Source organism: Carassius auratus, chromosome 38 (assembly GCF_003368295.1).
Source record: "Carassius auratus strain Wakin chromosome 38, ASM336829v1, whole genome shotgun sequence".
Classification (NCBI taxonomy): Eukaryota; Metazoa; Chordata; class Actinopteri; order Cypriniformes; family Cyprinidae; genus Carassius; species Carassius auratus.
Window position 1 is genome coordinate 7,728,559 of NC_039280.1, and position 27,916 is coordinate 7,756,474.

General features: G+C 36.9%; 2 protein-coding genes across 5 annotated transcripts; both read left to right on the forward strand.

The window, feature by feature from the left end:
* The first annotated feature begins 76 nt into the window (after positions 1–76).
* Positions 77–6,613, forward strand: si:ch211-223a10.1 (palmitoyltransferase AKR1). Its single transcript, XM_026223774.1, has 10 exons — positions 77–409; positions 1,507–1,642; positions 1,774–1,884; positions 2,003–2,135; positions 2,898–3,076; positions 3,327–3,400; positions 3,483–3,645; positions 3,749–3,831; positions 3,920–4,110; positions 4,414–6,613. Exons 1-10 carry the CDS (start codon positions 298–300, stop codon positions 4,870–4,872), a joined length of 1,641 nt encoding a protein of 546 aa, XP_026079559.1. The 5' UTR covers positions 77–297; the 3' UTR covers positions 4,873–6,613.
* On the forward strand, positions 6,090–27,862 carry LOC113056867 (rho GTPase-activating protein 22-like). 4 transcript variants are annotated; one of them, XM_026223771.1, is made up of 10 exons: positions 6,090–6,171; positions 11,177–11,376; positions 12,632–12,719; positions 20,925–21,053; positions 22,356–22,563; positions 23,029–23,161; positions 24,239–24,312; positions 24,439–24,560; positions 24,917–25,808; positions 26,494–27,862. In XM_026223771.1, the coding sequence occupies exons 1-10, from the start codon at positions 6,147–6,149 to the stop codon at positions 26,708–26,710; spliced, it is 2,088 nt and encodes a 695-aa protein (XP_026079556.1). In that variant the 5' UTR covers positions 6,090–6,146; the 3' UTR covers positions 26,711–27,862. The 4 variants fall into 4 exon arrangements, with proteins under 4 accessions (XP_026079556.1, XP_026079555.1, XP_026079558.1 ...); XM_026223770.1 differs by lacking the exon at positions 6,090–6,171 and adding an exon at positions 7,203–7,401; XM_026223773.1 differs by lacking the exons at positions 6,090–6,171; positions 11,177–11,376; positions 12,632–12,719 and adding exons at positions 15,225–15,483; positions 15,652–15,770.
* The last annotated feature ends 54 nt before the right edge of the window (positions 27,863–27,916 follow it).

Sequence of the window (27,916 nt, forward strand, 5' to 3'; positions counted from 1 at the left end):
AATCTTTTGGATATTTCAGATGATTATCTTTTATTAGATTGTCTGAGATTTTGGGCCACCGAGCCTATCGTTCATCGGTTGATCCACCAGAGGGCGGAGTTTCCCTTCAATCAATACCTCGTATTTACGCTTTATCAGAATCGCTGCCTCCCTGTTTGATAATCTAACGGGAGGATATTAATGTGTACGTAGACTTTTCCGTTGCACTGATCAATTAATATATCCTTTATAATGAATTTCGTACAGTTAGTCAAGAGTTTCTTCAGCCTACAGAAGGCGTAAATACACGGTGGCAGAATGCTGCAGGCTTCAGGAAGTAACGATAGTATTTTCGAATCGATTCAACGAGGGGATATCGATCGAGTTTCCCATTTATTGCAGGAGGATCGAGGTGTTTTGAAACAAAAAGGTCAGTCTTTTGTTTTAAAGGGCGCTGTTTTTTATCCACAGTGACAGATGATGACAGAGATTGTACTGATCCTACGTTAACAGTTCACTTTAACCTTCCTGATCCTATTCAGGTCAATGGAGCGTCGAGTAAAAGCAGGGGTTTTTTCCATTCTTTCACCCATCTATCGTTCGCTTTATTGTCTATTTATGGCCACGCGATAAAAGAAAATGCCTAGATGTGCGATACATTTTAATGCAATGTTTCAATAGCCATGCTTCTTCCGATCTGTTTCCGATACCTGTTACACTTTGTAAAATGTTCTACCCCTCGACAAATTTACCTTGATAACCATATAACGTTATTACTTTAAATATATATATATATATATATATATATATATATATATATATATATATATATATATATATACACACACACACACACACACACACACAGTTATTGTTAGTAAAACGAAATTGTCAACACGGTCATTAAACAAACAAAGGACAAATTACATATACAATAAAGCTGCAGTAACTGCTAAATTATGATGAATAAATAGAGAAATGTTGATTAAAAGGGAATGAGCCGTCTGAGCTCTATGAAAATCAATGTTAGTTGTGATTTAAGTATGTAGTGCAAGCTATTTGTTTAGATTTATTTCTCATGTAACTTATTTACACAGCTGGAAACAGGATGAAAATAAAAAGCTTGGCTAATTGTTCAGCAAGAGAATTTAGTTATTACACCTCTATGTCTTGAATGTTATAACATTTATAATTACATAATATTGATTTCTACAGTGTGACTGGCTAGAATGTTGTAAAAGTCAAACCAAATAATACAGCAAAACATGTCATGTCCTGGATGATTTGTCATTATGGAACTGGTTTTGTTTTCTTAAATGGCCTATTATAAATACAAAAAAAATGAAGAAGTATTGTATAATATATATTAATAGAACTATTTATTCATATACAAATTAAATTGACTTAACTATAAACTTTTATAGCTGATCTGTTATATTCATGTTAATTGTCGACTCATGCTTTTGGCTAGTCAAAAACTTTTCATAGTGCCATGATATTTGTGTACATTTTGTCTGATTTTCGCAGGATGGGGAGGTTTCACAGCCCTTCACTTTGCCGCTCTTCATGGAAACCGGCCAATGGCTGAGCTTCTGCTGAACAGCGGTGCTGACCCAAACATTGCCTGTGATGCAGGACAAACCCCTTTTCACTTTGCTTGCAGGTAAAAGAGACCTCATCTATCTTATGTTTGTGAATTTAATTAAAACATCCATCATAAACTTTGCTTCCCCTGAAAGATCATTATACCAGTGTCCTATGAAGAGGGCTTACTGTACTGTGTTATTCTAACAGAAATGGCAATATTTATATCATGCACAAAATGATGCAGCATGGTGCAGACTTACACACAGTAGATGAGCAAGGGAAAACGTGTCTTCATCATGCAGTGGGTGGTGGAAGCGTGTAAGTAACTGGGCCTATTACATTAGAATTATAAGAATTTTAGTTTTGTTTTGGTGTGTACTGCATACTCAAATATACTTCTTCTTTATGTTCTTCTCTCTTTCTTCTTCTTTCTCAGTATTGCCACGCAGTACCTGTGGGAGACTGGAATGTTCCGTTTCACAGATGCCGATAACTTTAAGGTCACTTCGCTGCATTTAGCAGCTTCCACAGGCAATTCTGACGTAGTCCGCTATCTCCTTAAAGCTAATGTAAGCACCCTTACTTTACAGCATTGCTTGTCTTACAACTGGAATACATGGACACCAAAACACTGATAGGAAAATGCAGAATGCCTGAAAATTGCTATAAATTGCTCCTATTAGTGTGGAAATTCATTGCATTTCTTTCATTTTTTAATTTCAGAACCAGGTTTTACACTTCTACTATTCCTAGTGGGAGAACCAAAACAATGCCATTAATTAGTTAAAATTCAGTTTTTTCTAAGATTTAAATTTTCCTTAAAGGAATAGTTCACCCAAAAATGAGAATTTATTTACAATGTACCCACACTCTAAGGCTGCATCTCATTTCGGAGGACTGCTTCTTCCGGAGGCGCATTTGAAGGCTGCATACGTCATTGAGGATGTTTTATTTAAGAAAAGTAACTATAATAAAATACTGTTATTCCTTGTGAGGTTTAAAATACTATAATTTATTTTATACTTCGCAATTCAACGGTTACTTTTCTTAAATTAGACTTCCCGGATGACGTATGCAGCCTTCAAATGCGTCCTCCAGAGGACGCAGCCTTCTAAATGAGACACAGCTTAAGTGTTGCATCCCAGAGACTTGGAATAATAGGCTTTGCTGCGTCATTGTCTTAAATTAATATATGGTTTAAAGCTAATCTTTAACTTTCAGAAACACAGTTTGTTTATATGTATTTAATAAAATTATAGATTATTAAGCCCTTGCATGCCTTTTGCTGAATTTCTTGTTTTTAGCCTCTTTTGCTTTTAATCTTTAACCAGAGATGCACGCCAGAGGCAGTTGACCACCAGGGGGCGACAGCACTTCATGTGGCTGCAGAGAAAGGCATGATTGAGGTGTGCTGGCTACTGTTGAAGAGTGCCGGACTCCACATTTTACACATGAAAAACCACACTGGCCTCTCACCTCTAGACCTCTGTAATCAAGGGAATACATTTAGGTCTGTTGAGAACCAATGCAAATGTAAAGATTTTTTTGGAAATTAATTGAATTACAAATAATTAAACTAAAATCAATTTGCACTGCAGTTAATGTTCAGTTTTAAGTAGGGCGCATTTAAAAAAAAACTGACAGTTCATGCAGTGTTGTATTTTTTGTTTGTTGTGATTATTGTTACTTTGATATTAACAGAGTTTTAAATTGTTAACAGAATTAGATTATCTACTTTCTTTCCTCTAATATTTATGTAGACATCAGCAGCTCTCCAGGATTTTGATGCATTTCAGTCAAGAACCAAAAGATCGGATTCCTAAGGAATCATATGGTATCACTGTTTCTTTTCCTTTGTTGGTTTGTTGTATAATGATGTTGATCAGCTGTAACTCATGAAATGTTCTGTTCTGCAGTGATGTACTTCTGGATGCTGCTGTTGCCGTCTCTCTCCGGGGCTGCTGTTCTCATTATAGCTGCAGCTCTTGGTGAATATGGGGCTATCTTTTCTGCAGTGCTTTTCCCCTGCATGGCAAAAGTTATTCTTTCTCAAAATCATAGACTGAACAGCTTTCAAAGGTTAGAGAGGGTTGTAATTTGAAATTGCATTGCTTATCACTGCTAATATAAAGGATGATGATTGCATAATGAACTTTTTAATCTTTTTCATTTGGACTTACAGGTTACCAAACCCTGTTTACCTGGGAACACTGACTGCAGGCCTAATTCATTCCATAGCTTGCTTTCTCTATAAAATTGTACCTAATATCCTTTGAAGATAGCTTATGTCATCAACCTCTTTCAAAAGTTGAAATCTTTTGGATGTCTTGTCAATTATTCCTTGACCGCTCACGTTTTTGGCCAGCTTATACCCTCCTAAATTTTTCACTTGTCCATTTTTGTGTGCTCGCTGGACTTTTTTGGAAAGTTTTAAACCAGAACCCAGGACAACTCAAAGAAGCTGACACTGATTCCCAGTTTTCCAGCATAGGAGACTTAATAGAAGCTGGAAAGAGCCCGGACAGATTCTGTATTTACTGTGAGGTGAGATCTTATTTGACAAGCACTGTATCTGAACCTTTTTTTCTTTACTTGATCAAAATAGTTTACCTGAGAGGGTTGGAACTATTTTGGAATGGATCTTACTCTGTTTGCTGACATATTTTGAGATGAAGTTCATTTATTTACAGTATTAAATATGTTTTCCTTATAGGACTGAATGGTTGAACCAACCATGTTGGATGGTTAAATACCCATGTACAAAAATTACATATATATATTTAAATGTATTATTATTGTTGTCACCAAAATACAAATTTCAAAACTGCACAAGCTGTTTTCTTTCAGCTGATCCAAGTGGACAACTGTAAACACTGCCGTTTATGTGACATGTGCATCCAAGACTACGACCACCACTGCCTCTTCCTCAATCAATGTGTGGGACGGGACAACCACCGCATCTTCATCCTCTTCATCATGTCCATGGTAATGGCTCACCTCATCTTCATCCTCTGTGCGGTGTACTACCTCTACCTGAAACTCTCAGGCATGCAGCTGTCTGACTGGAGCTCAGTGGCAGGAAGAGAAACCTGGGTCCTCCTGCTGACTCTGCTCAACTTCCTCTCTCTGACCTGGGTGGGATGGTTGCTAGTTGAGCAGCTTCAAGCCATTTCTATGGGAACCACCACTTACTTTAGACGGTACAACCTCAAAGGGCCTTCTAAAAGGCAACAGTTGGGCGCAATCCTCTCTTTTCTGCTTCAAGGGAAAAGAAGAGCGAAGCGCAGTCAGTCTTTTCACATATAGAGACTTTGAAATAACAAAGCAACATCACAGTTTAGTTTCTTGTTTTTGTTTATAAAGGCTTGAATATGTAACTTTTGTCCAGATGTTGCTTTGAATAACAGTCTGAAGGAGCTGGGACTAGTTGCTAAAAGTCAAAGCCAGTTTACCAGCAGATTTTGGACAGTCAAGGTTACATCTTTCACAAAAAGATGCAGAGTGCATGATCGGCACAGATTCATATTTTCTAGCTTCATCTTACCCATTCGAAGGATGTCAAGATTGATTAATATTTTGAGCTGATCTTAGACCAAATGTTGTTTTCATTTCTCATGCATCTTGCAATGAGGTGCATTCTTCTGTTACAGTTTATGTTCGAAACGACGTGACAGTCGATTAGTGTATAATGTTATTATTTATATTATTATTATATATAATATTATATTTTATGTAACCATTTACAATGTCACCAAGTGTATAATGCATCATATGTTAAAAACTCTTAAGAATCTAAAAATTGTGTAGTAAAAAAAAAAAGTCTTTTTACAGTGAATCAGTGCATCATCTTCATTCCCTCTATATCTATTATTGGATTAAATGATAATTCAGATTAACTGCTGGTTTATTTGGTCCCATGCTAGACTCGATCAGCACAATTTTATTTTTTAATGATAGTTGCAGGCTTACTTGGAGTCCGAATTACATTTAGATGTTCATTTAAAAAGAATTTTCCTCCTTTATCTGTATTTACACTTAATACTACATGACTTTTCCAGGACAATCACACATTTTACACTGCCCTGGGCTCGATTCCATAAAGTAATAATGTTCTTCATACCACTTTACCCTACTTGATATTATTGCTCTTCATTTATTGAATTTGTGTAATCAGTACTAAGTTTAAGAAAACATCCTGCTAACTGACATATAAGGCCATAATAAGAGGCACATACACACTGCACTGCTGTTTTCACTTCTCCATTAGCAGTCGTCATTTCCTTAGATGTCTCCGTCAGTCTACCAACCTTCTAGTGATTTTACAGCTCTCCGCTTTTGTAAATTTTCCCTTTTTTATGCAGTTAAGTACATATTTTTAGCTAGACTTTAGTTAATCTAGAGTAGTGAATATAAAAAACACTGATCTCATAGTGTTTGTATCAGAGGGACCATGTTTCTTCTGAGAACCACTATTGGTTCTCCTTTTACTTACAAGGATATTTAAAGCAGTTAGTTTCAAATGCCATAAATGACTAAGCTAAATCATAAGCCCTAATGTACAACTCGGATTGTTTACTACGATGGAGAGACAACTGAGATTTTTAGGTAATTAAGTTACTTTTTTATTCATTTGACTTATTTGACTGAAAGTGTTCTTATAGTAATTTATTTTCAACATCTCTTTTAACTTGACTATGAGTAACACAGGTCATAAAATGTATACAAACTATGACTATGTATGCAGTATATTCTAGATGCTTAATTGAATTCCTAATTAATAAGAGGCTTGGTTTATTTAGCTCTTACTATGAGTCTTTCAGCATAAACTTTTTAGATGAATTCTCAAACCCTTTGACATACTGTATATTCACTATGTACATTCACTGCAGTCAAATTATTGTTACTGTGGCATCTGTTGTGAAATGCAATACATGTAACGTGGATGAAAAGTGTGACAGAATTTATTTTAGGAAACTTATTTTTTATCAAAGTAGCTATGAATAAAAAGTGTACCTAAAAATAAAAATTGTATATTTATTCACCCCCATGTTGTTTACATTATATTTTGAAAGTTTATATTCTGCTCTTTTCATAAATGACATTCAAGTTTAAATTCTTCAAAAATACACTTTGTGGTAGACACAAAAAAAAAAAAATAGCATATGGGTTTTTAACCCATCAGAGTGAGCAATGACATAATTGTATTTTTTTGGCCAAACTAACCCTTAAACATCTGTTTTTGTTTCGTTTTTGGAAGTGATTTGCAATGAGTAAAACCTTGACTGGAAACAACTAATGTAGAGTAAAGGAGGGAAATACAGAAGTCTAACTAAATAGTACACAAAGGCACATGCAGATACAGTCACTATACTAAAGAGCCAATTAGGAGGGACAGCGAAGGGGGATAAATGGCAGAAGCCCTTCTGTTTCTGCTTCACTGAATTATTGAGTGTAATCATCCAGGCCTTTAATGGCTGGTCCAGAGTGGAATTAATTTGGGTGGTGTGGGATAAATAATGCATTATGGGTAAGGGCTATGAGAGTGTGCAAGAGGTCTATCTCCTCCGGCTGCCTCTGCATGATGAGAGTGGGAGGGGCCCAGGAAGTGTGCTGCTCTGTGCAGTGGGCCAGTGGGACATGAAAGGGGAGAGAGAGAAAGAGAGAGAGAGGGGAAGGGAGGGAGGAAGACAGATGCTGTCCAGAGCAGGCGGAAGAGGTGCAACAGGGCGAGGCTCAGGAGGAGAGTAGAGTGCGGATCCCAACATGTGGATGGAGGACAGTGTTGCTCAGCTATGAACACCATGCTAAGTCCCAAGATAAGACAGTCCAGGAGAGGTAAGACCTTTAATTCTCACGGCTGTTTCTCAGCATCAGTGTCCTGTGTTCCCATCCGTAGCAACACCCTCTTCTGGCTGCATTAGCTGCGCTCAGTACCGGCTCCTGCTCCACCAGTCCGCTGATCTCACAGCTCAGTGATGGGCTGGATATTTCTCAGGCTCCGTGGCAGTGCTCCAATAGACTGGGCGGTTGCTTGGTAACATCTTTCAGCTTGATTAGTGGTTAATGAGTGTAAGTGGTCTTTGGCTTTGTGTCACACTCCTTAACCAGGAAGTCATGATTTGGATCACATGCTGATCGTGCCTGATATTTCATAGTGGGATTTTTTTCATACACTCTTAAAAATAAAGGTGTTTTTTGTAGCAATGTAGAAGAATGATTTTTGGTTTCCCCACAGAACAGTTTTTTTTTTTCTTAATGTGAACAAGAATTTAATCATAAGAATGTTTGTTTGTTTGTTTACCATGAAAAACCTTTTGTGGAATGGAAATTTTCCATGATGTTAAAGGTTCTTCATAGAAACATCATTGCCAATAAAGAACCTTTATTTTCAAGAGTGTACAGTACACGATGCAGACAAGTCAAGAATAGTTGTGAACATTATAATGCCATGCCATTTTTTCTGTACATGAACTCTACCTACGTGCTATTTTTGGTCTATGATGAATTGTAGTTTCGACACTGCAGGTGTAATAAATCATAACAGTTGAATGTCGAACAGTTTCACCTGCATGAGTAAAACCCTGCTATAACATCAGGGCTTATAAAGTAAATTATGAACTATGTTAAGTTAATGTAAATTTCCACATATATTAATGGATTTTTAACAGTTGTATAAATAAAGTATTATGAATGGACATTAGTGTATTTATAAATGAACATTAACCTAGATTAATAAATGTTGATGCAATGAAGATACTTCATTGTTAGTTTATCATACCTATTGCAGTAACTAATTGAACCTTATTGTACAATGTTACCATTGATCAATTCCATGCTGCACAATACGGGTGCAATATCATTTTTAAAGTTGAACTGATAACTGCATGGTTTTTCCTGATTATTTCTCCTGGAGAATAGACTTGTCTGCTTCAGCAGTAAAAGGCTATTTGTGGATTGATTTCTGCCTGCTGTGCAACATAAACCAAACAGGAGCATTTGAAGTACACTGTCTGTCTGCTGGGCTCTGCATTTGTCATCTTGCATATGGATTGTGTCACTTTTGATGAGGGTATCGGGTTTGCTGTGTTTTAAGCGGCTGCAGCACATATTCCAGCACAGCAGGCTCAAAGACACTGCCAGGTTTCATTTGCTGACTTCTCTGATATTTTACTCTTAGTGTAGGAACATTTGGTCGACTGACAATAGGCTTTCAGTTTTGTGCTGTGCTTATGCAGAATTTGTTATCAGGACGTAGGACTGGTAGATAGATAGCAGAATTATTTTATATTTAAATCTATTTAAAACAATTTAATTAGATTTTCTTTTAATCCTACATCACATGTTAACATTCATTTCAAAACTTCAGATGTTTTTGGCAGTACAAGTGGAAAAAAAATTAAGTCATAATGGATCTATTTATTCACTTGCATATATTTATTTTTGTAAACTACGAGATGTTATTAATAAAGCTGGATTAGTTGAACTATAAGGAATAATCCAAACCAATAGAAGCTACATAAAATTAATTACTATTCTGTTCCTCGTGCCATACTCAAGGTGTCCTCATAAAACATGTCTTGTACGAAACTCTATTACAGGGCTATTTTAAGCTGGATGATCATTTTAGGCAGAGATTGATTGTTGATATTAATTCTTAATCATTTTTAGCAAGTCTTCAAATTCAGTACCAAAGCCCTGAAAGAATATTTAAGGAGCAGACACATAAAAAAGGCTATTTTGTCATTCCAAAAAAAATGAATCTGAATAAAATATGCATGGGTCTGGTCAGACTTCCGGTATTTTTAGACTGAGTATGTCACAAGAGCCTAAAATCAGACAAATGGAGGAAAATTCTGATGTTGAATGTGAATGTTCTGCTCGTTTGGCAACCTCTGTGTTATTGAGAGTTGGCCATCAGGTTTATGGGTAATAGGAAAATACACCTTGTGTGTCCCTGGAGACTGTTGTTCAAAGGGCAAGATGATTTTAGGGGCTTTTCCCCCACCCTCCTTGTCCCATTTGTGCTCTCTCACTCTTTCTCTCCACGAGACTGTGAGGTGTACATTAACACTGATGAGGCCTCCATTACTTACTGTGATTGAATCAGAGTGGCAGCATTTGCAGCCCTTCATTCAGGCAGAGAGACTGAGGAGCAGTCAGGTCAGTGCTGTTATGCAGTACCTTTTCAACTCTGGACAACAGAAAAAAACAATATACTTGTGTTGAAATTTAAGGAAGTGTAATTATAGCTTGAGTATTTGATTTACGAGATTTCACTTACATGTGGCATGATGCTGTTACTTTTATATATATATATATATATATATATATATATATATATATATATATAGAGTAATACATATATATATATATATATATATAATACAATGTTTGTAAAAAAAAAATAATAATAATATATGTAATTTCATAAAGCAGGGCAGAATGTTTAACAGTGAGACAAACCACAAAAAAATCATAATTTCATAATCACACAGTTTACACACAATAAACATAATCACACAGTTTATTAAATACATTGTTATTACTGATGTTTGGGTTGATGTTCACATCCTGGAGGATGATGTCACTGAGGAACTGGCTTGTGTTAGAAAAAAAATCTAACAGAATGGAAACTAATATTGGAAATTTGATTGTTAATTATATTAGAATATTCGAATGATATTCGAATACTTTTCCAATAAAATGTTAAAAAACTTTAAGTCGAAGAAGGAACAAAATAAAAAATGTTTTTTGTCTAAATATATAAAAAATTGTATATATTAGTATATAAATAAAGTATAATTGCAACAATTCTTTTTTATTAGCATTAAAACATTAAATTGGCATTAAATTAAAGTAATACATAAATTATTTAAATTAATGTCACTGTGCAAATTGATAACATGGTAATATGGTTTGATTTCCAAAAAAAAAATAAAAAACAATAAAAATAATTTGTTAATTTTACATACATCTTAATATGAAAAAACTGCATAGAGGGAATGTCCCAGGCCACTCTGATAAAGACTAGAAAGAAAAAAAAACAGTCATGACTTGACAAATAAGATCAGTGAGACGAGAGGAAAAAAGAGGGCGTTCCAGAGTGATCTAAACATGGCTGTATGAGGAAAGCTTGGGAGTGCACTCTCATGTTTACTGCTATCCTGCTGCTCTCAGAACACAGGAAAGCAAGGATAGATTGTTTTTTCTCTTCCGGCCCACAAGTATAAAGCAGCTGCTTGTGACACTGGGCATGCCTCTCAAAAAGAAGCTGGCCAATCTGATCTGCTTTGCTGTGGTTTGTGGCTGTCCCTGGTCAAAATAAGGGGAATTTAAATTCATGAATAAGCTAAAAAAATTGGCTTTTGCATCACTGAGAAGCCTGTCATAAAGCATGCATGATACATCTTGTTTTCAGCTCTGGTGGGCAAATTGCTTGCATTGCCAACTGCATTTATGCATATTTATGTGTGTTTCTGTGTATATACTTGTCCAGACTAGTAGAGTCTAATTCACTTAGATGAGCAAAATGGGAATCTACTGTAAATATGACATGAAATATGTCCTAACATGTTGGAATGTGTGTGCATATTTGTGTTTACTTTTCCAGCCAGGTCTAAGAGCATGGTCATGGGGGAGCTCTCCCGCGGCTCCAGCAGGCCATCGTCCCCCAGCCTCCAAGACAGGGCTCTGAAAGCAGGCTGGCTTAAGAAACAGCGCAGCATCATGAAGAACTGGCAGCTGCGCTGGTTTGTGCTTAGAACTGACCAGCTCTTCTTCTACAAAGATGAGGAGGAAACCAAACCACAGGTACAGTGGGAAGACGTCAGAGCAACCTGGGGACAAAAATAACGATAGGTTGTTTATTACTATATAATTTATCTGGAATATAAAATTGTCTTTCAGTCACATTAATCAAAATAAAATATGTCCCTGTTGTCTAAACAAGGTGACAGTTAATGTTGTAAACATAGGTTTAAAAAATAATAGACCTTGACTTATTATTTCATATCTGATCAATAACTCTAAAAAAATCAATATGTTATTTATCTTACTGATTTAAGCATCTTATATATATATATGTGTATATATATATATATATATATATATATATATATATATATATATATATATATATATATATATATATATATATATATATATAATAAATAAATATGCTAGTGCTTCATTCCCAGCATAGCTTTGGGATAAAAAGCTTTATCCTCTTCAGTGTCTCCATTACACCAGGATGACATCAGCATGCTGTTAGCCTGACAAACTAATTTGGAAACAGCATGCCCTCCTGCTTGGCTGTAGTGTAAGTCAAAGCATTTAGCAGATACAGAGCGGCCGACCTGTGACCCCTAATGCAGCATGACTTTCCTCAGAATATACGGCTGACTCTAGCTCATCCATCCTTCAGCTGGCATTATTCTCCTTTAGAGCCTGTAAACTCCCTGTAATGCTCCTGCTCTTTTTCTCCACCCCCACCCAATCTCCATCCCAGCTAAATTCAATCTCTGCTGTATAAATGTACCCAGCTTGCATTTGAGTGAGTAAACCTATAAGCATTTACCCTTATCAATGCATACCCTCTGAAATTTCATTTAACTGCAGCTGAATGGCAGAGAGGAATTTTAGTCAAGCAATGAGAACTTGCATCGCTGTGTTAATGCTGGGGCGAGCGAAGAATGTAGGATGAGCTAAAGGAGGCTGGTGCATAATTTATCATTGGACTGTGGTTGGGTCTAATTGTGCATGACTCAGCATTGCTGATTACAGCGTAAAATTGGGCCATGCACACAACAGAGAACTATAATCCCTCACTGCCTTATCTGCCCTTAAGGTGTGCCCCGCACATGCTTATTAGCACAACAAATCAATTATCAAATTACAGTAGCCTAATGGAACACTAAACTCCAGTTATCCCTGAGGAGAAATGGTTCATTTACAACTTCTTAAAATTATAGAAAACTGTTCGGAATGAACACAAATTGTTCTAAAAAGTGCCCTTCAGACCTGCTTTCACTGCTTAAAGAAATCTTTTCTTTCTTTTTCCCTCCAGGGATGTATCCCGTTGCAGGGTAGTCAAGTCAACGAGCTGACAGCCAATCCTGATGAACCTGGGCGGCACCTTTTTGAAATAGTTCCAGGTAGGAGATAATTACATTTACCAGAATCTTCTGTGGTCTGATTTAATAAAGCGTTTAAAGCCTTATGGCATCAAGGAATAATCTGTGCATGTTATATTTTATATTCTTACTTAAACTCTTCATCCTACTTGTCACTCAAGGAGGAATATAATGGTAAAGCAAGATAATAAATAAATAAGGCACTGTGTATGCATTCTTTGAGCAGCGGCTTCCATATTGTTACTGATGAAATACAGCTTCCTCATTACCAGAATCAATCACTAGAGGGCATTAGATGTCCTCTGAGGATACATGAAGGACATTTGTGAAGACTAAAATCCAATGCAAAATGCTGACCACCTACCGTAAAGTTAAAAAGTCTGAGACCTTATTGAAAATCTGAATTGTTTTCATTTGACTCTTTTCAAAATTCAACCAAAAAATGTATAACACACAAAAAAGGAAATAAATGATTAGTTAGTACATTGTCTCCACTAGTCGATTCTGCTGTTTGGACCCACTGTTTGAGGTCAAATGTATCAAATGGTACCTTTATAATTACCCACAATGTAAAGTTTTTGTTGAGTCATTCATCTGGATTATTTGTGTATTAATCCATCTAATTTGTTTTGAGTGTCGCATATCAGGAATAATATACGATTAGCCTGAATTCCGATTCAAGCAAACAATCCACCTCTGTGGCGTCACAGGATGCAGCAGTATGTTCCTGTGGGACAGATTCTGCTGATGCATCTACTGTTTACATGTACTCTGGGAACCTCCAGATATCTCATCATTCTGCACAGCCTGACCCAACATCTCATAAGCTAAGGAGGTGACCCAGCTGACCTTGAATTCAGTATGGAGTGTCAGGATAACATGAGCTGTTGCAGGTGGTCCTTGATTTAAAATAAAGTCTAAATGGGTGAAACTGATACACATTTTCCTGTGTGGTCCACAGCAGTGACACATGCCTAATGAGACCTTCAAGATGCATTTAGTGACACAGCTGCTTGTGTTGAAACCATTGAAAGCAATCATTAACTGTCAAGTATTAGAAAATCATATACACTCTAAGTAGTTTGAAGCATGACAGCTGGACTTTTTATTTCCATGTATCTGTGACCCTAGCGGTCAGGTTTTTTATTCCCATCCTATGCAGAAATGCTATATGAAAATCAGTTTGCATTATGAAACTCATCCACTACGGTCAAGTTTTTATAGCTTTGGTGGTGTTATAGTGAAATGCTGTTGTCTTTTTACAAGGATATTTTATTTAGGTGCTTAGCAACGCTCAGACTCTCTCCCGTCTTCTTCATAAAATGACTGATGAGAGAATTCTTTCATTTACAACAAGTAAATATCACAAGCTGTTGCTACAGCAGTCAAACCTGAGCATAAAAGTTCAACCTACACAAACACGTGGCTTCACTTGGCATTCAGGACTGAGGTGTCTGTATTCTTTCCTGAGACTTTAATACTTTAATTAACTTTAATACTTTAATTTCATGCTGAAGCAAAATCTAAGCATGGACAAGTACATGATGGAATGAAAGGTAAAAAGAAAGAAAATGAATAAATCATTAATGTTACCACCATTCAAAAGTTTAAGTCAGTAAGTAAAAAAAAAAAAGACAGAAAGAAATTAATACTTGCAGGGGTACTTTAAATCAAAAGTGAAAGTATGTGTAATCTTACATATTATTACTAATTTTAATAAATGCTGTTCATTTGAACTTTCTGTTATCATATAATACAAAAATGCAAAAATGAAAACTGAGAAGTCATTGATTGTTTTGCATGAAGAGTGGACACAAAAACCTCTGATGTGTCTTGGTGGTCTTGCATCCAAGATTATTGAAATTAAGACTAAAAGTGAATAAAGGCTAAATCCCTTGTTTCCGAGAGTCTTAGGACTTAGAGAAAGAATAGCTCTTAAAAATAGGCCAAACAAAAGGCAAGTCTTAGCAACTTCTGCTGAGAATGAAGCATGCATTAGTGGTTGAGATTCTGCACTGGCCTTCATTAAAATATTTTTCTTTTATTCTGTACTACATACATTATTATTGTCACCGCTATAATCCTTTTGCAAGGTGGACACAGTGAGCTTCTGCATATAATGCTGTTTTGTTAAGTACACCAAACTAAACCCGCTTTCCATAAGTCCTGGTCTTTTTATATCAGTTGCTCAAACAATGGCTCTATTTACGCTTGCTCTCGACACAAAAGCAAGACTGGAGTAGGGAGGTCTGATCTGAGCATGTCCTTACAGCTGACAGAAGCATCACGCTCTGTCTGTGAAGATTGCAGTTTGGTACGTTAAAAGCTCTGATCTGAAGCCTTCTGGCAATGTGCAATAAAAGCATCTGTGTAACACACAAAGCCCCTTGTGGTCTTCGAAATGTCTTCAAAGAGGGGAAGTTTTAATTAATAAGCTGTTAGATTTAATAGGGGGAAAAGATCCAGGGAACATGCAGAGATTTGTGCATCAGGCTTGCAGAAATGTTCAACCGGCCCCGCCATGAGAAGACATCAACCCCCCAAACACACACACACACACACAGATTGATTAGCTGAGTCTGTTTGTGTTTGGAGGGGGATGTTTGCAGTGTTTGGCAAAGATGAGCACTGTGGTGGCTCCGCTCATGAGGGTGAGCGAGGGCGAGTCTGACAGACCAGGGGGGCGGGGAAGAAAAAGGTTGAAGAAAAGAGAACACAGCAACTCTTTTTTAATGAATGAATGAAGCAGACGGAGGACTTGTTTTTCGGGTTTCTGGCGGTGATGGTACTGTGGGGTTCTTGGCGTTCTCTCTTTCTCTTTTCATTTTTTCTCTTCTATTCTGTTTATCTTTCTTCGTCCCATGCACACTTTCTTTCCTCTCCTTTCTCTATGTTTTCTCTTACTCAATCGCACGCCCCTGGCACACACCTATGTTGCATATTCACCTTCCAGGAGGGCCAGAGATGTAACTAACATGGCACAGCTGTAGCGCTGCCCTCTTTGGCGCCCGCGTGCCAACATGGGGCTCGGTTGCCGCAAGCTGCAGGAGCACCGATCTGTTCATGCTAAGGGTAAGAATACACATTCCTCATTAAAACAGCAACTTGTATGGATCGATAGATGAGATTTACCGTGGTGACAGTACAGTACGGCGTTTATAGCAAGGTAGGAATTTATGGACGATGGGAGTTTTGTTTTTTAACCTGTAAATCATCTATGTTAGATCCAGCTGTGGGTTGTAAGGTCTGTAACATCTGGAGTGTCAAAAGCATGAAAAAGATCCAGGAAGCTGTGGCTTTGTGAGCCGTGTATTTTTGGAACAGGCTGTGAGGAGGGGAGCTGCTGCTGCTGGTGAGGTAGTCTTGCATGAATGTGAGGGCCTGTAATTTTGCCTGAACTATGCTGAAAGGTGTTCGTCTGCTCTCTGATCTGAAACTGACACTTTAACCCTTTCCTCGCTCGTTTAGATTCACATTTCGAATGAAGTTCCTAAATGATTGCGATGGTAACAATACAGATGTTTCTTTGTGATATTCTGTCATACTGATGTGCATTTACAGATGTCATGATCTCATGCAGCAGTTCCCAACCAGGACAACCACCATTCCTCATGGTGTACTTGAGTAGTTTCCAAGATGTGCAGACTTGCTTCGTTAAACAAAACACGACTAACAAAGGACATTACAAACTTTGCAAAGAGTTTACAAAGAATACATATTAAAATAATGTATTCCTGTGATATCAAAGCTGAAATTGTCATGCTTTGAAAAAAAAAAGTGCTGCTTTTTTAGGATTATTTAACAAATAGTGTAGTTCAAAAGAACGCAATGTATTTGAAATAGAAATCAAATTCTGTAGAATCACATAATAAATGTCTTCACTGCCACTTTTAATCAATTAAATGCATTCTGTCAAATAAAAGTATTAATTTCTTTAAAAAAATCTTTTTTAAAACTTTTTTAATGGTATGAGTACAGTATATGTACTTGTTTCACTCATTCACTTATTTTAAATTTTTATTCCCATTTGATAATTAGCCACTCAAACCATCTTCAAACTAAGTGTAGTTATAAATAGCAGATTCAATTTTTCTCACATTAATTCAGTTTGAAAGGAAACTCTGTTTTTTTCATCTGCAGATTTGAGTTTAAAAGTGTAATGGCCATTTTCTATAATGATGATAATGCTAAACGATATCCCTAAATAAATTAGATACAAAGAACGCTATTTTATATTAATGAAGGGGTACTTGTGCTACACTTTATTCTACACAAGACAAAACTGTTCACAATAGTTCCGAATAATCCTTGCAATTATCTACAAAAACTTTTCAGTTGAGAAAGCCTGGCTAAAGCGACCTTTCACATTCTGAAACCATTAAACTGAAAACTAATACCACACCATAAAACATAGAATTGAGAAGACAAAGGGTCTGAATTCCTGCTCTAAATATGCCTTGCTAAAGAGAGTTTTATAAAGCTAGCAACATATATACATCTTTATATGTTTCCTTTTGTATTATGGCAAGTCATTAGATTGATACATTAAAGCACATTTTTTATTTGACGTAATTCTCTTCTGTGATACAGTGTTGATTGTCTGGGCTGTGCCACACATGAAGAGCTAATGGCTGTCAGAATATAAGGAAGCCATTGGGGGTCGTGGGGGCCCATCAAGAGAACAGAAACTCACCACAGAGCAGCTCTCATCTGCAATAATCAGAACCAGAGACAGCAGCCCCACAGAGAGAGCTAAACCAACAGGACTGATAAGAGTTTCCAAATGGTAGATGTTTAGAGGATGTTGGTTTTGTGGTAAAGATTTAGTTTTAGCGTAATCACCAAGAATTTAAACACAATTGACACACATTGTGTTAGCAATTAGCGGTTAGTTCGGTTATTTGTAGAAGATGAGGATGTGTCTGTGACCACTCTTAACTAGATAGCATATCAATTCTGAATGTTCTAGATCCAGACTAAGTGTTTCTGAAAAGAATTTCAGGCAACACAATACAACAAGAAAAAAAGAAAGGTTGTTAGACTTGACAAATTCTTATCTGGAAGTGCATTTCAAGGTCTTGTGTAGTTGAAATATATGAGACATTAAATACGATTAAAGGAAATTTAAGCTGTTTAGGTGCTTTCGAATGCTTTCTAGGCATTTACTAGGGATTTTCTCCATGGTTGCTGGGGTGTTCTGATTGGTAATGCTCGACTAAATGGTTCCTATGATTTTTTTTATTATTATATACTGTATACACAGAGAGAGAGACAGTTAGCCAGACATATGTTATTACATACATATGTTAACTATCTGTTAAGCAAAAAAAAAAAAAGGATGTTTGTTGATATAAAGTTTTGCTGAACTTTACCCTGCTGTCAGTTTTCTCATTAAGTTAAGCACAGACTTTCACCTCTGAAAGTGCTGGATTTAAAATATAGATCTTCATCTGAAAGCCTTGGGCCTGTCGTGCTGGATATCCTCCCAGTCTACTGCTGGCCAAACCGCACACTGTGCCTTGGGCTTTGCGTTGCCTCCCATTTTGCTCTACATGAGAGAGGAAGATATGCGGCAGCCACCTAAAAGCTGCTGACTGAGCTCTTATAGTGTGATTTCATTCAAGGTGGGAAATCTTTGTTACGGTGCAACGATTTAACAAAACAATGCATTGTAGTGCTCAAATACAGCTAAAAGTAATTATTACTTTATATTAATATTTATTTTTTTAAGAGTGATAGAACGGACGCCTAAGTATTTCACTAATGGGACATTATTGAAGAAAATTTGTCTTGTTCCAGTGAAAAACTCTTGAAGAGATGAAATTTCCAAGAACATGTTTTATCTTGAACAATGCATCATGTAAAGGGTGGGCTGCAAGGCATGACATTGTTTGGTTCTTTCCACCAGCGGAATGCTAAACATGCACATCGCTGTTCAGTCCTTCAATTTAGAAATAGTCCATATCCATGACCTTCCCGTGGAAATATGCTGAATGTTATAGTAAAATCACTGTTTGGGATATGCACGCCATGAGAATGTTGATGTGAGCAGTTTAGCCTAGCTTTGGGTGACAGATAAGGGGCGGCAAGGACATCTAAAATCCTGGGAATTCAGATATTAGCGTGTTTTGTGAATGTTGAGTGATGATTATTCCTGACCTTGAATTTGGCGTTGCAGGAATACAGAATAAAACTGTGTCCACTGGTGGCTTAGGGACCAATACAAACCTAAATCTGAGGGCTGATGTACCTGCAACACCAGAACAAATGTTCAACCACTAGTGTACAAATATGAGCAAGATTCACTCAAATTCATTCATTCAACATCAATTTCATATGGATTTCAGTTATATTTAAGAATATATAAAATAAAACTTTTAGATTTATGATAATATAAATTAAAACTATATATATATATTATAATTGAAATGGCATCCTGATGTTATATCTTGGTTTAAAAAAATTGTCAACTTGTTTTTTTTTGTTTGTCAGTTAGCACAAGTTTTGTATTTCTTTTTGGAATTGGTTGGTCGTAGGCCTCATTTATCTAAACTTTTGCAACTCAACTTTGAGAGAAAAACACAAAACATTGTTTGTGGATAAATTTGACCATATTGATTCATTGCACACAAAAAAACACACACACACAGACCCATTGTCTGTTGCAAAAAGAAATGCAAAATCTGTATTTTAAAATAAAAGAATAAAAAGTTGAATCCAATTTTTGGTAATAATATAGCAAGAAATTTAACAGCATTTTTTTTTACACCACAGGTGTAACAAGGTGGCAAGTTATTATGCCCTGTGAAGCAAAGTCTGTAAGTTTTAGTCCAGTGTTATAAAACGATAACTAAAAAAATCCTCTCTGGTCAAATTTAACCGAACTAAACATGAGAGTTACACCCATCTATGTCTGTTATAGTTCAGTCAGCAAATGTGGAGGAAAAAAATCTACTTTCAAAGTCAAAGGCCCATTTCTAAATAGAAATAAAGGTCAGTCCAAATAGAATCAACAGCTTGTGTCTTGTGAAGAGGTCACACTTACTTCTCTACAAAGTCAAGTCTTTGATTATTGTCATGCGAGAGACAGGGAGTGGAACTGCATCTGCCAAGGGCACAAACACAGAGTCAATGCATCACCCACTCCCACTGTCTTTCAGACATGCAGACAGAGACAGTCAGGCATTCCTCAGGGAGTCCTATGTGTGTCGTCTGAAACAGCCACTAGCTACCTGACAATACTCAGTTTATTCTGCAGCCAGGCTCAGACCGATAATGGAACCATCCATCCACAAAAACTAGGTTAAACAGAATTTATGCTGAAGATATTTTAGGGTAGATGAAGAGAGAGGGCTGTTTGTGGAAGGAAATGAAAAGAAGTCACAGTTCCATAATGCTAGGAATTTAACAAAGCATGCTGGGCTTTTGAAAACCATCCAAAAGAATCAACTGAATTTGAACTCTTCCACTCTATTTCATTTGAATGAATAAATTAAGAAAAATCAGCTCAAAATTACGTTCAAAAGACGGGTTCTCCAATTGTCATTTCAGTTCATGTGTCCTTGCTTTTAGAAAGAATTACCACTGTTCTCCTGTGCTGCTATGGTTAATGTCTGGCATGAAGGATGATGTCATAAAGAGAAATCACTGTTTTGTCTATGTGCTGTTTCCCCATGACTTTGGTGCCACCTAGTGGAACATTCTATAAAAAATATTGTAAAGACAACCATACTCAGTGCAGATAATATTACAATATTACAGTATTATTGTAGAAATAATTATACTATAATATAAATATAAAATGGCCTGCCAAAGTTTAGGGTAAGTAAGATTTTTTGTTTTTTTGAAAGAAGTGTCTTATGCTCACCAAAGCTGGATTTATTTAATCAAAATACAATAAACAGTCATGATGTTAATATTTTAAAAAATATTTTAATATGTAATTTATTCCTGTGGTGGTAAAGCTGAATTTTTAGGAGTCATTGCTCTTCAGTGTCACATGATCCTTCAGAAATCATTCTGATATGCTGATGTGCTGTTGCTATGCCAGCAATCATGAATTATATTATGCCTCAGCACTATAGCATTATGTGCTTTTAATCAATTATGAAATGTGTTTTCAAGTGTTTAGTTATTTATTGGTCCTTTCAAGTGTCAGGGGACTGGATGCTATTAGTACCAATCAAATTATTTATTTGTCCTTTTTTTCCCTCTCTGTCTCCATAGGCTGTGCAGGAGAGAAAGACAGATCAGCTCTCAGCCATGAGGCTTTCCTGCTCATGGCAAACTCCCAGAATGACATGGAGGATTGGGTCAAAGCCATTAGACGTGTCATCTGGGCTCCCTTTGGAGGAGGTAGCTTATCACATACACAAATAAAACCTAAGTATTCTATCTTATGAGGCAAGATAGTCAAGAAAACAAGAAAACTAAACTAGCAAGCATACGTCTGGTTTTCTATTCTCATATTGTTTGGGTAGAGTGTGATCTATATCTGGCACACTTATATCATGCTGCATTTTTTTACCATGTTAGGTAAAAAATGTATAGCCTGAATACACTGTAAGTCGCTTTGGATAAAAGCATATGCTAAATGCATAAATGTAAATGTAAATGCATGGCTGACATACAGGCACACAGAAATAAAAACAGCACTGGCAGAGTCTTTAGGCATTGTTTTACAGGTAGCCTATATAATACCGATTCTTTAGGAGTCTCTGAATAAAGGCAAACGTTTGAATATAATTTTAATGATATTAAATATCTGCAACAGGAAGCCATTGTAATGTGATTACATTGACACAACATCAGCAAGACTCAACATCACCCTTACACATCAAATCTCACCTCTCAAGCCAAACTTGATGCACTTGTAAATATATCTCAATCTTGTTATTGATTTACAAGATGCTATAAGCCTACAACAGATGTGTTTACATTAAGTTACCCTAAATAATTTCTGATACTTTGATATTCAGACCGACGTCGTCACAAATGTGACAATAAAAATGTGACTAATAATAAATGCTATAACAGTAACTAAAATATCATTGGTCTGAGTTATACAAGCAGTGGTCCTGCCGGACTGAGCACCTGTGGAACGTTGCTATCAATAGTTGTCTATTTAAATAATCCTGAATATTTAATAGTGTAAGTATCATAGTATAAATCATTTTAATCAAGACATCGCTGGGAAAAATCTGGGCATTGATGGGTTAAGCAATATGATACATTTCGGTGTAATCGCTTGCACTCATGCCACATTCTCTCCACACTCTCTGTTAGGCTGGATTACCATTACAATGAAAGAGGCCTTAAACAGGTGTGCACACACCCTCATATTCTCATGCATCACTGTTCACTTGTGCCTGAAGTGGACTGCTGCCCTTGCCAGCAGGGATCTGTCATGTGTCTCATGCCTGAAGTTACAGCTCTGTCTTGTCTGTTCGCTCACCGTGGCTTGTGTGTGCTTGCTGAAGATTGTAGTATACAAGGCAGAAACGATGTAGGTTATTGCAAGGAATTACAGGATACTGCAGATACTGTCTTTGAAAGAGTACATTTTGGAGTTTTGCATATTTTGATTTCTAACAGTTTGATAATGTAATAATGCGATATCACTTTTTACATGTTTCTCTGGTTCTTGTATTATTGTAGGTATCTTTGGCCAGCGCCTGGAGGACACAGTACAGTATGAGAGAAAGTTTGGACCCCGACTGGCCCCTCTGCTGGTGGAGCAGTGTGTGGATTTCATACGGGAGCAGGGTCTGAAAGAGGAAGGTCTCTTTAGGATGCCAGGACAGGCCAACCTGGTCAAAGAACTGCAGGATGCTTTTGACTGTGGGGATAAACCTCTGTTTGACAGGTGAGACATGTTCAAAACTTCCTTTTACATTTACATTTAATCACTCCGCAGACCCTTTCATTCAAAGTGACTTACAAATGAAGAAAAGCACAAGCAATTTATCAATATTTCTACTAAATAATGTCAAGTTTCAGTTATGAACTAGTAGCACTAGAAGCACTTGAGTAGCACTCAAGCTTTAGCAGATGTCAAATGCAGACAAACAGCTTTCTTTGGAGGGTCCAATAAACTGATTATATAGAAACAATTTAAACTGATGTGGATATCAGTGTTATAAAGCGCGTTAAGATGTTTTAAACATGCTTTGCTTTACCAGTTTAGACCTGCATGAGTTTCTATATCTAGGTTGGTTTATTCTTGTTAGGTGCTTGACAGTGTCTTGGACCAGTTTACAATATTGTTTAGACAGGAAAGCTAAACTGATGTATTTGTGTATCCCCCTGACCTGTGTGTGACCTCTTTCAGTAACACTGATGTTCACACAGTGGCGTCCCTCCTGAAGCTTTACCTCAGGGAGTTGCCAGAGCCTGTGATCCCCTTTAACAAATATGAGGACTTTCTAACCTGTGCACAGCTTCTGCTAAAAGATGAAGAAGTGGTGAGTCTGCTATACATCAGTGAAGATGAAGTTGAAGTTGAATTAAATAATGATTGTCCTTGCAAAAAAGGAGTTTTATTAGAGTATTTATCATTAAAATAATATCATTTTAAAAGAAGTGAAGTGACGTGAAGTGACATTCAGCCAAGTATGGTGACCCATACTCAGAATTTGTGCTCTGCATTTAACCCATCCGAAATGCACACACACAGAGCAGTGAGCACACACACACACACACTGTGAGCACACACCCGGAGCAGTGGGCAGCCATTTATGCTGCGGCGCCCGGGGAGCAGTTGGGGGTTCGATGCCTTGCTCAAGGGCACCTAAGTCGTGGTATTGAAGGTGGAGAGAGAACTGTTCATGCACTACCCCCACCCACAATTCCGTCCGGCCCGAGACTAGAACCCACAACCCTTCGATTGGGAGTCCAACCCTCTAACCATTAGGCCACGACTTCCTATATATACTTAAATGTGTACTCTTTTCAGAAACTTGATTGTATGCTATTTATAATATTGAATTTGTTACCGTATTGTATTTCATTTTTATATTAAATGCAAGTAATTGAAGATTAAAGTCTTTTTGACACTACATCTTTATTTGTAATTTCAGAATTTCTTATTTTTTAATTTCTTCTGACAAGCAAACTAAAATATACTTTACTTTAAAATATATGAACATTTAATGTAATATCAAAAAACAGTGCTGTTAAAATTATAATCCAGTACTTTACATGTGAAATGTGTGTTTTACTCTAAACTTAAGCATGACAGAAGATTAGAAATGTCAATTCAACCTCAGAAAACGCATAAAAGACATACTACCAAAACGCTATACTAAACTGTTAATTTAAAATTTTTAGAAACATGAACATGTATGTACAATTTATTAGATTTTTATTTCATTAATATGATATTATCTGCAAGTACATTTTTTTAAAATATACTTTTAAGATTTATAGTATGTTACAAGGGCACATTTAGTACAATTAAGGGGTGGTTTTGAAAAGCCCCATCACCAAAAGCCTTGTTTCCTGTATTTGTAATGTGTCTTGTTCCCATGTGTCTTCTGAAGGGACTCAGTGAGCTTGTGATGCAGGTGAACACTCTTCCTCAGGCTAATTATAATTTGTTAAAGTACATTTGCAAGTAAGTAAATATATAACATCTCCTGAGCTTTCTTGTACATGGCGATGTTGTTGAAGCAATCCCCTTATTAATTTAAATGAATGATAAATGAATGTCTGTTGTATTCACTGTATGAATTCATTGTAGATTCTTAGATGAGGTGCAGTCACACGCGAATGAGAACAAGATGAGCGTTCAGAACCTTGCAACAGTTTTTGGACCAAATATCCTTCGGCCTAAAGTAGAGGACCCTGTTTCAATGATGGAAGGTGAGTTTGTCTAAAATTGAGAATATCTGAAAATCTGGAATCTGAGGAAGTCTTAGCAAGAAATATTACTAATCAAATATATATCAATCATGGGAAATTTACAAAATATCTTCATGGAACATGATCTTTACATAATGTCCTAATAATTTTTGGCATAAAAGAAAAATCTGTCATTTTAACCCATCCAATGTATTTTTGGCTATTGCTACAAAATATACCTGTCTGGTTTTGTGGTCCAGGGTCACATATTTATCAGTTTGATATCATTTAAGTTCAAATGACTGGTACAGCCAGTTGGATTATTCTTACATTTTTTTACAGTGTTGCTATTTACATTTTATTATTATTATTATTAGGAACCTCCCAGGTTCAGCAGCTGATGACGGTGTTGATCAGTGAACATGAGCGTCTGTATGTGGGGACTGAGGGAGATGTGTCCTCCGAGCAGACAGGAAGTTGTCTTCCAGGTCAGCGAGGCATGGTGGAGTGGATCTCTGATGAGGAGATGCTGAACTGCTCATCGCTGGGCCAGATCTCCAAAGTGGCAGATAGTGTGTGTGGCAGTGCCACGTCTTTAGATATCAACACAGGTGCCCCTACCACTGCCAAAATGACACCTCAGGGAAAAGCTGGGGTGACGGTCAGCCCCAGCAAACAGGTGAAATCCCTCCCCTCCTGGAAATACTCCTTCAAGAGCGGAGGGGTACGTGCTCAGTCTGCAAAAATTGGGGGCTCGTCTGTGGACGTGTCTACCTTGCCCAGTACAGGCAACTGGTTGATGAACGGGCTTTCCTCTCTGCGCAGCCACCGCCGTACATCATCAGGAGAGCGCATGGGCAAGGATTCAGCCTTGTCACACCGTCTGTCCACTTACGACAACGTGACCTCATCCAGTCTCAGCGTACCCAGCGTCGCGAGCACGCCCTGGTCCACATCTTCCTGTGAGATCTTAGTGGCCGACTCTGTGGGCAGTGACCCCTCTGGACTGAACTCTGAGAAGGTGGATTGGTCAGCTGGAGGGTCTGTCCAAGGGCAAAGTGAAGACAGGAATTCGGAGGTCACTGAGAGCAGCGAAGCACTGGAAATGTGTGTGAGCAGTGCAGGCTGCAGTGAGAACGGAAATGGAGAAGATGCGGAGAACGTCACAGGAGATACTGATATTAACACGACAGCACTTAACAGCCTGGTAACAGAGTTGAAAGACGAGTTAAAGAAACAGAAGGCCAACTACGAATCTCGAATACGAAGGTACGTGTGAAATCCACAGCACATTGATGATAAGTATTTTGTCTTTAGGCTTCATAAAGTTTACTTAAAACATCTTGAACTGATTGCATTGTTGTCCCTTATTGCTGTGACTTCATGTGAGGGACAGGTTGCAAAAAAGAAATAAATAAATAGAAGAGCACATATTACTGCTTCTGGGTCCAAACACTCTATCAGATGCCAAAAGTGAAATCTCAGTTGGCCAGACAGTGATTCATCTTTTATTAATCATTATTAATCGTGAGCCCAGAGACTGTTATGTATGCTGTGATTTTTTTTTTTCAAAGCTGAGCTTAATTGTGTGATATGAATAAATTGTGCTTATAAACATCTGAAGCAACTAGAGGCTTGGACCCGGAAACAGTATTTCTTACATTATGACTTAACATATTATGGTGACAATAAAATATTTTCTCCTATCTTAGTTTTAATATACAGACATTATTAGAGTTTAACTTTTACAATAAAGACCAATTTATTAATAAATGTTTTTTAAAAGTGTGTTTTTATAGTGTATTAGTATTTTGGGTGAAGAACAAACCAAAATGTAAATTTAGTTTGCAAAATCAAACAAATCTTCATTTTTGTATCATGTTTTCTTTGCATTTCAAACAGTATCACAGAGTATTAACCGTAAAATGTAATGTACATAATATATCTTCCTAAGGCTGGAGGAATCAAGTGTCACTATGCGTAACCAAATGGAGAGGCTAGAGGAGAAGCTGGACCAGGAGAAGAAAAAGTATCTCATGCTAGAAATTAAACTCCGTAACTCTGAGCGAGCCCGTGAGGATGCAGAGACCCGCAACCGCTTACTTCAGAACGAGATGGAGGAGTTCTTCTCCACTTTGGGAGATCTTACATTGGGAACAAGGACAAGCTAGATTTGACTGGACCTCTAGCAGGCCTCCTGATTTAACACTGATAGACTATGTGTTTGTTGTAGATAAAATATTGGAAATCTCTCTGCTCATGCATCATGAGAATTCAGAGGTAATTTTGTGCTGTTTTCTTATGGCGACTTGATCATGTGTAGCAGTTCCACTTCTCTCTCTGATCTTCAGTCTTACATTTTAAAGGGATAATTCACACAAAAATACAAATTCATTGTAGTGCACATTTTGTGTGTGGAACATACAATGTTCTTAATGACAAGTGAACTATTCCTTTAAGGTGCCATTAATTTCTTAGCATTCATCACTTGCATAACCTAACCTGCACAGATAATACCAAAGCATGACATTTCTAACCAGACTGTTTTCATTATTGGCCTCTCACATAAGGCAGGTTATTTTAATGGCATTTCCTGTTAATGCATGGTATGAAATATGTCCTGCTGAGTTGTCTCTTGAGGATTTGGGGAATGATCACACCATCCTTTTTCATCCAAATTCTACATCATTTACAACCAGTCACCATATACGTACAAGCTGCATCCCATCACACTGTGCCTCGCACTTCCAGACGAGATGAGATCAACTTTTACACCATCAGACCTCACAGACACAAACTCTTTTCAGCAAATCCCTTTATTGTAAGTAAAATGCACTAGAAGAAAATACTTTATTTCAGATTAGATGAGGTAACACCATCCAAACTGTTAAAATCTCAACTCTCAAAAGATTACTTCAGCTGCAAGATTGCCAAGGCTAGTATTTATTTAAGCTTATTAATGTACCTAGAACTATTTCTCAGGTGGTGTTTTTCAAAACACTCAATGAATGAGTGTCTTTATATAATATAGATGATGGAACTAAGGCTGACATATACTTGAATGTGTTATAGTAGCTTTTTTTAAGTATGCACATACTGTATGTTCGTGTGATCGTTTTTTGTTTCTTCTGTTAATTGATTGCTGAATGCAGAAAGTGCCAAAGTAGAGGGCTTTAAAAAAATGGGTGTTTTAATTCAAATGAAGACTGACCAGTCTTCATAATAAATTGCCGTTGTCATCAAAATAATTTTGTGACTTTATTGAAAGGAAAGTCTGATGCTACATAAGTCATACACAGTTTCATCTAAAAAAGAAAAATGGAATGTCATGGCAAAGTTCATTTATTTCAGTAATTCAACTCAAATTGTGAAACTTG

Bases quoted from the DNA above. Each gene is read 5' to 3' on its own strand.
- si:ch211-223a10.1 (XM_026223774.1), top strand. From the start codon at position 298: ATGCTGCAGGCTTCAGGAAGTAACGATAGTATTTTCGAATCGATTCAA. The intron at 410-1,506 runs GTCAGTCTTTTG...TGATTTTCGCAG, and splicing joins AGGTGTTTTGAAACAAAAAG to GATGGGGAGGTTTCACAGCC. The intron at 3,646-3,748 runs GTTAGAGAGGGT...TTGGACTTACAG, and splicing joins AGACTGAACAGCTTTCAAAG to GTTACCAAACCCTGTTTACC.
- LOC113056867 (XM_026223770.1), top strand. From the start codon at position 7,359: ATGAACACCATGCTAAGTCCCAAGATAAGACAGTCCAGGAGAG. The intron at 11,377-12,631 runs GTACAGTGGGAA...TTTTCCCTCCAG, and splicing joins AGGAGGAAACCAAACCACAG to GGATGTATCCCGTTGCAGGG. The intron at 21,054-22,355 runs GTAGCTTATCAC...GTATTATTGTAG, and splicing joins CTGGGCTCCCTTTGGAGGAG to GTATCTTTGGCCAGCGCCTG.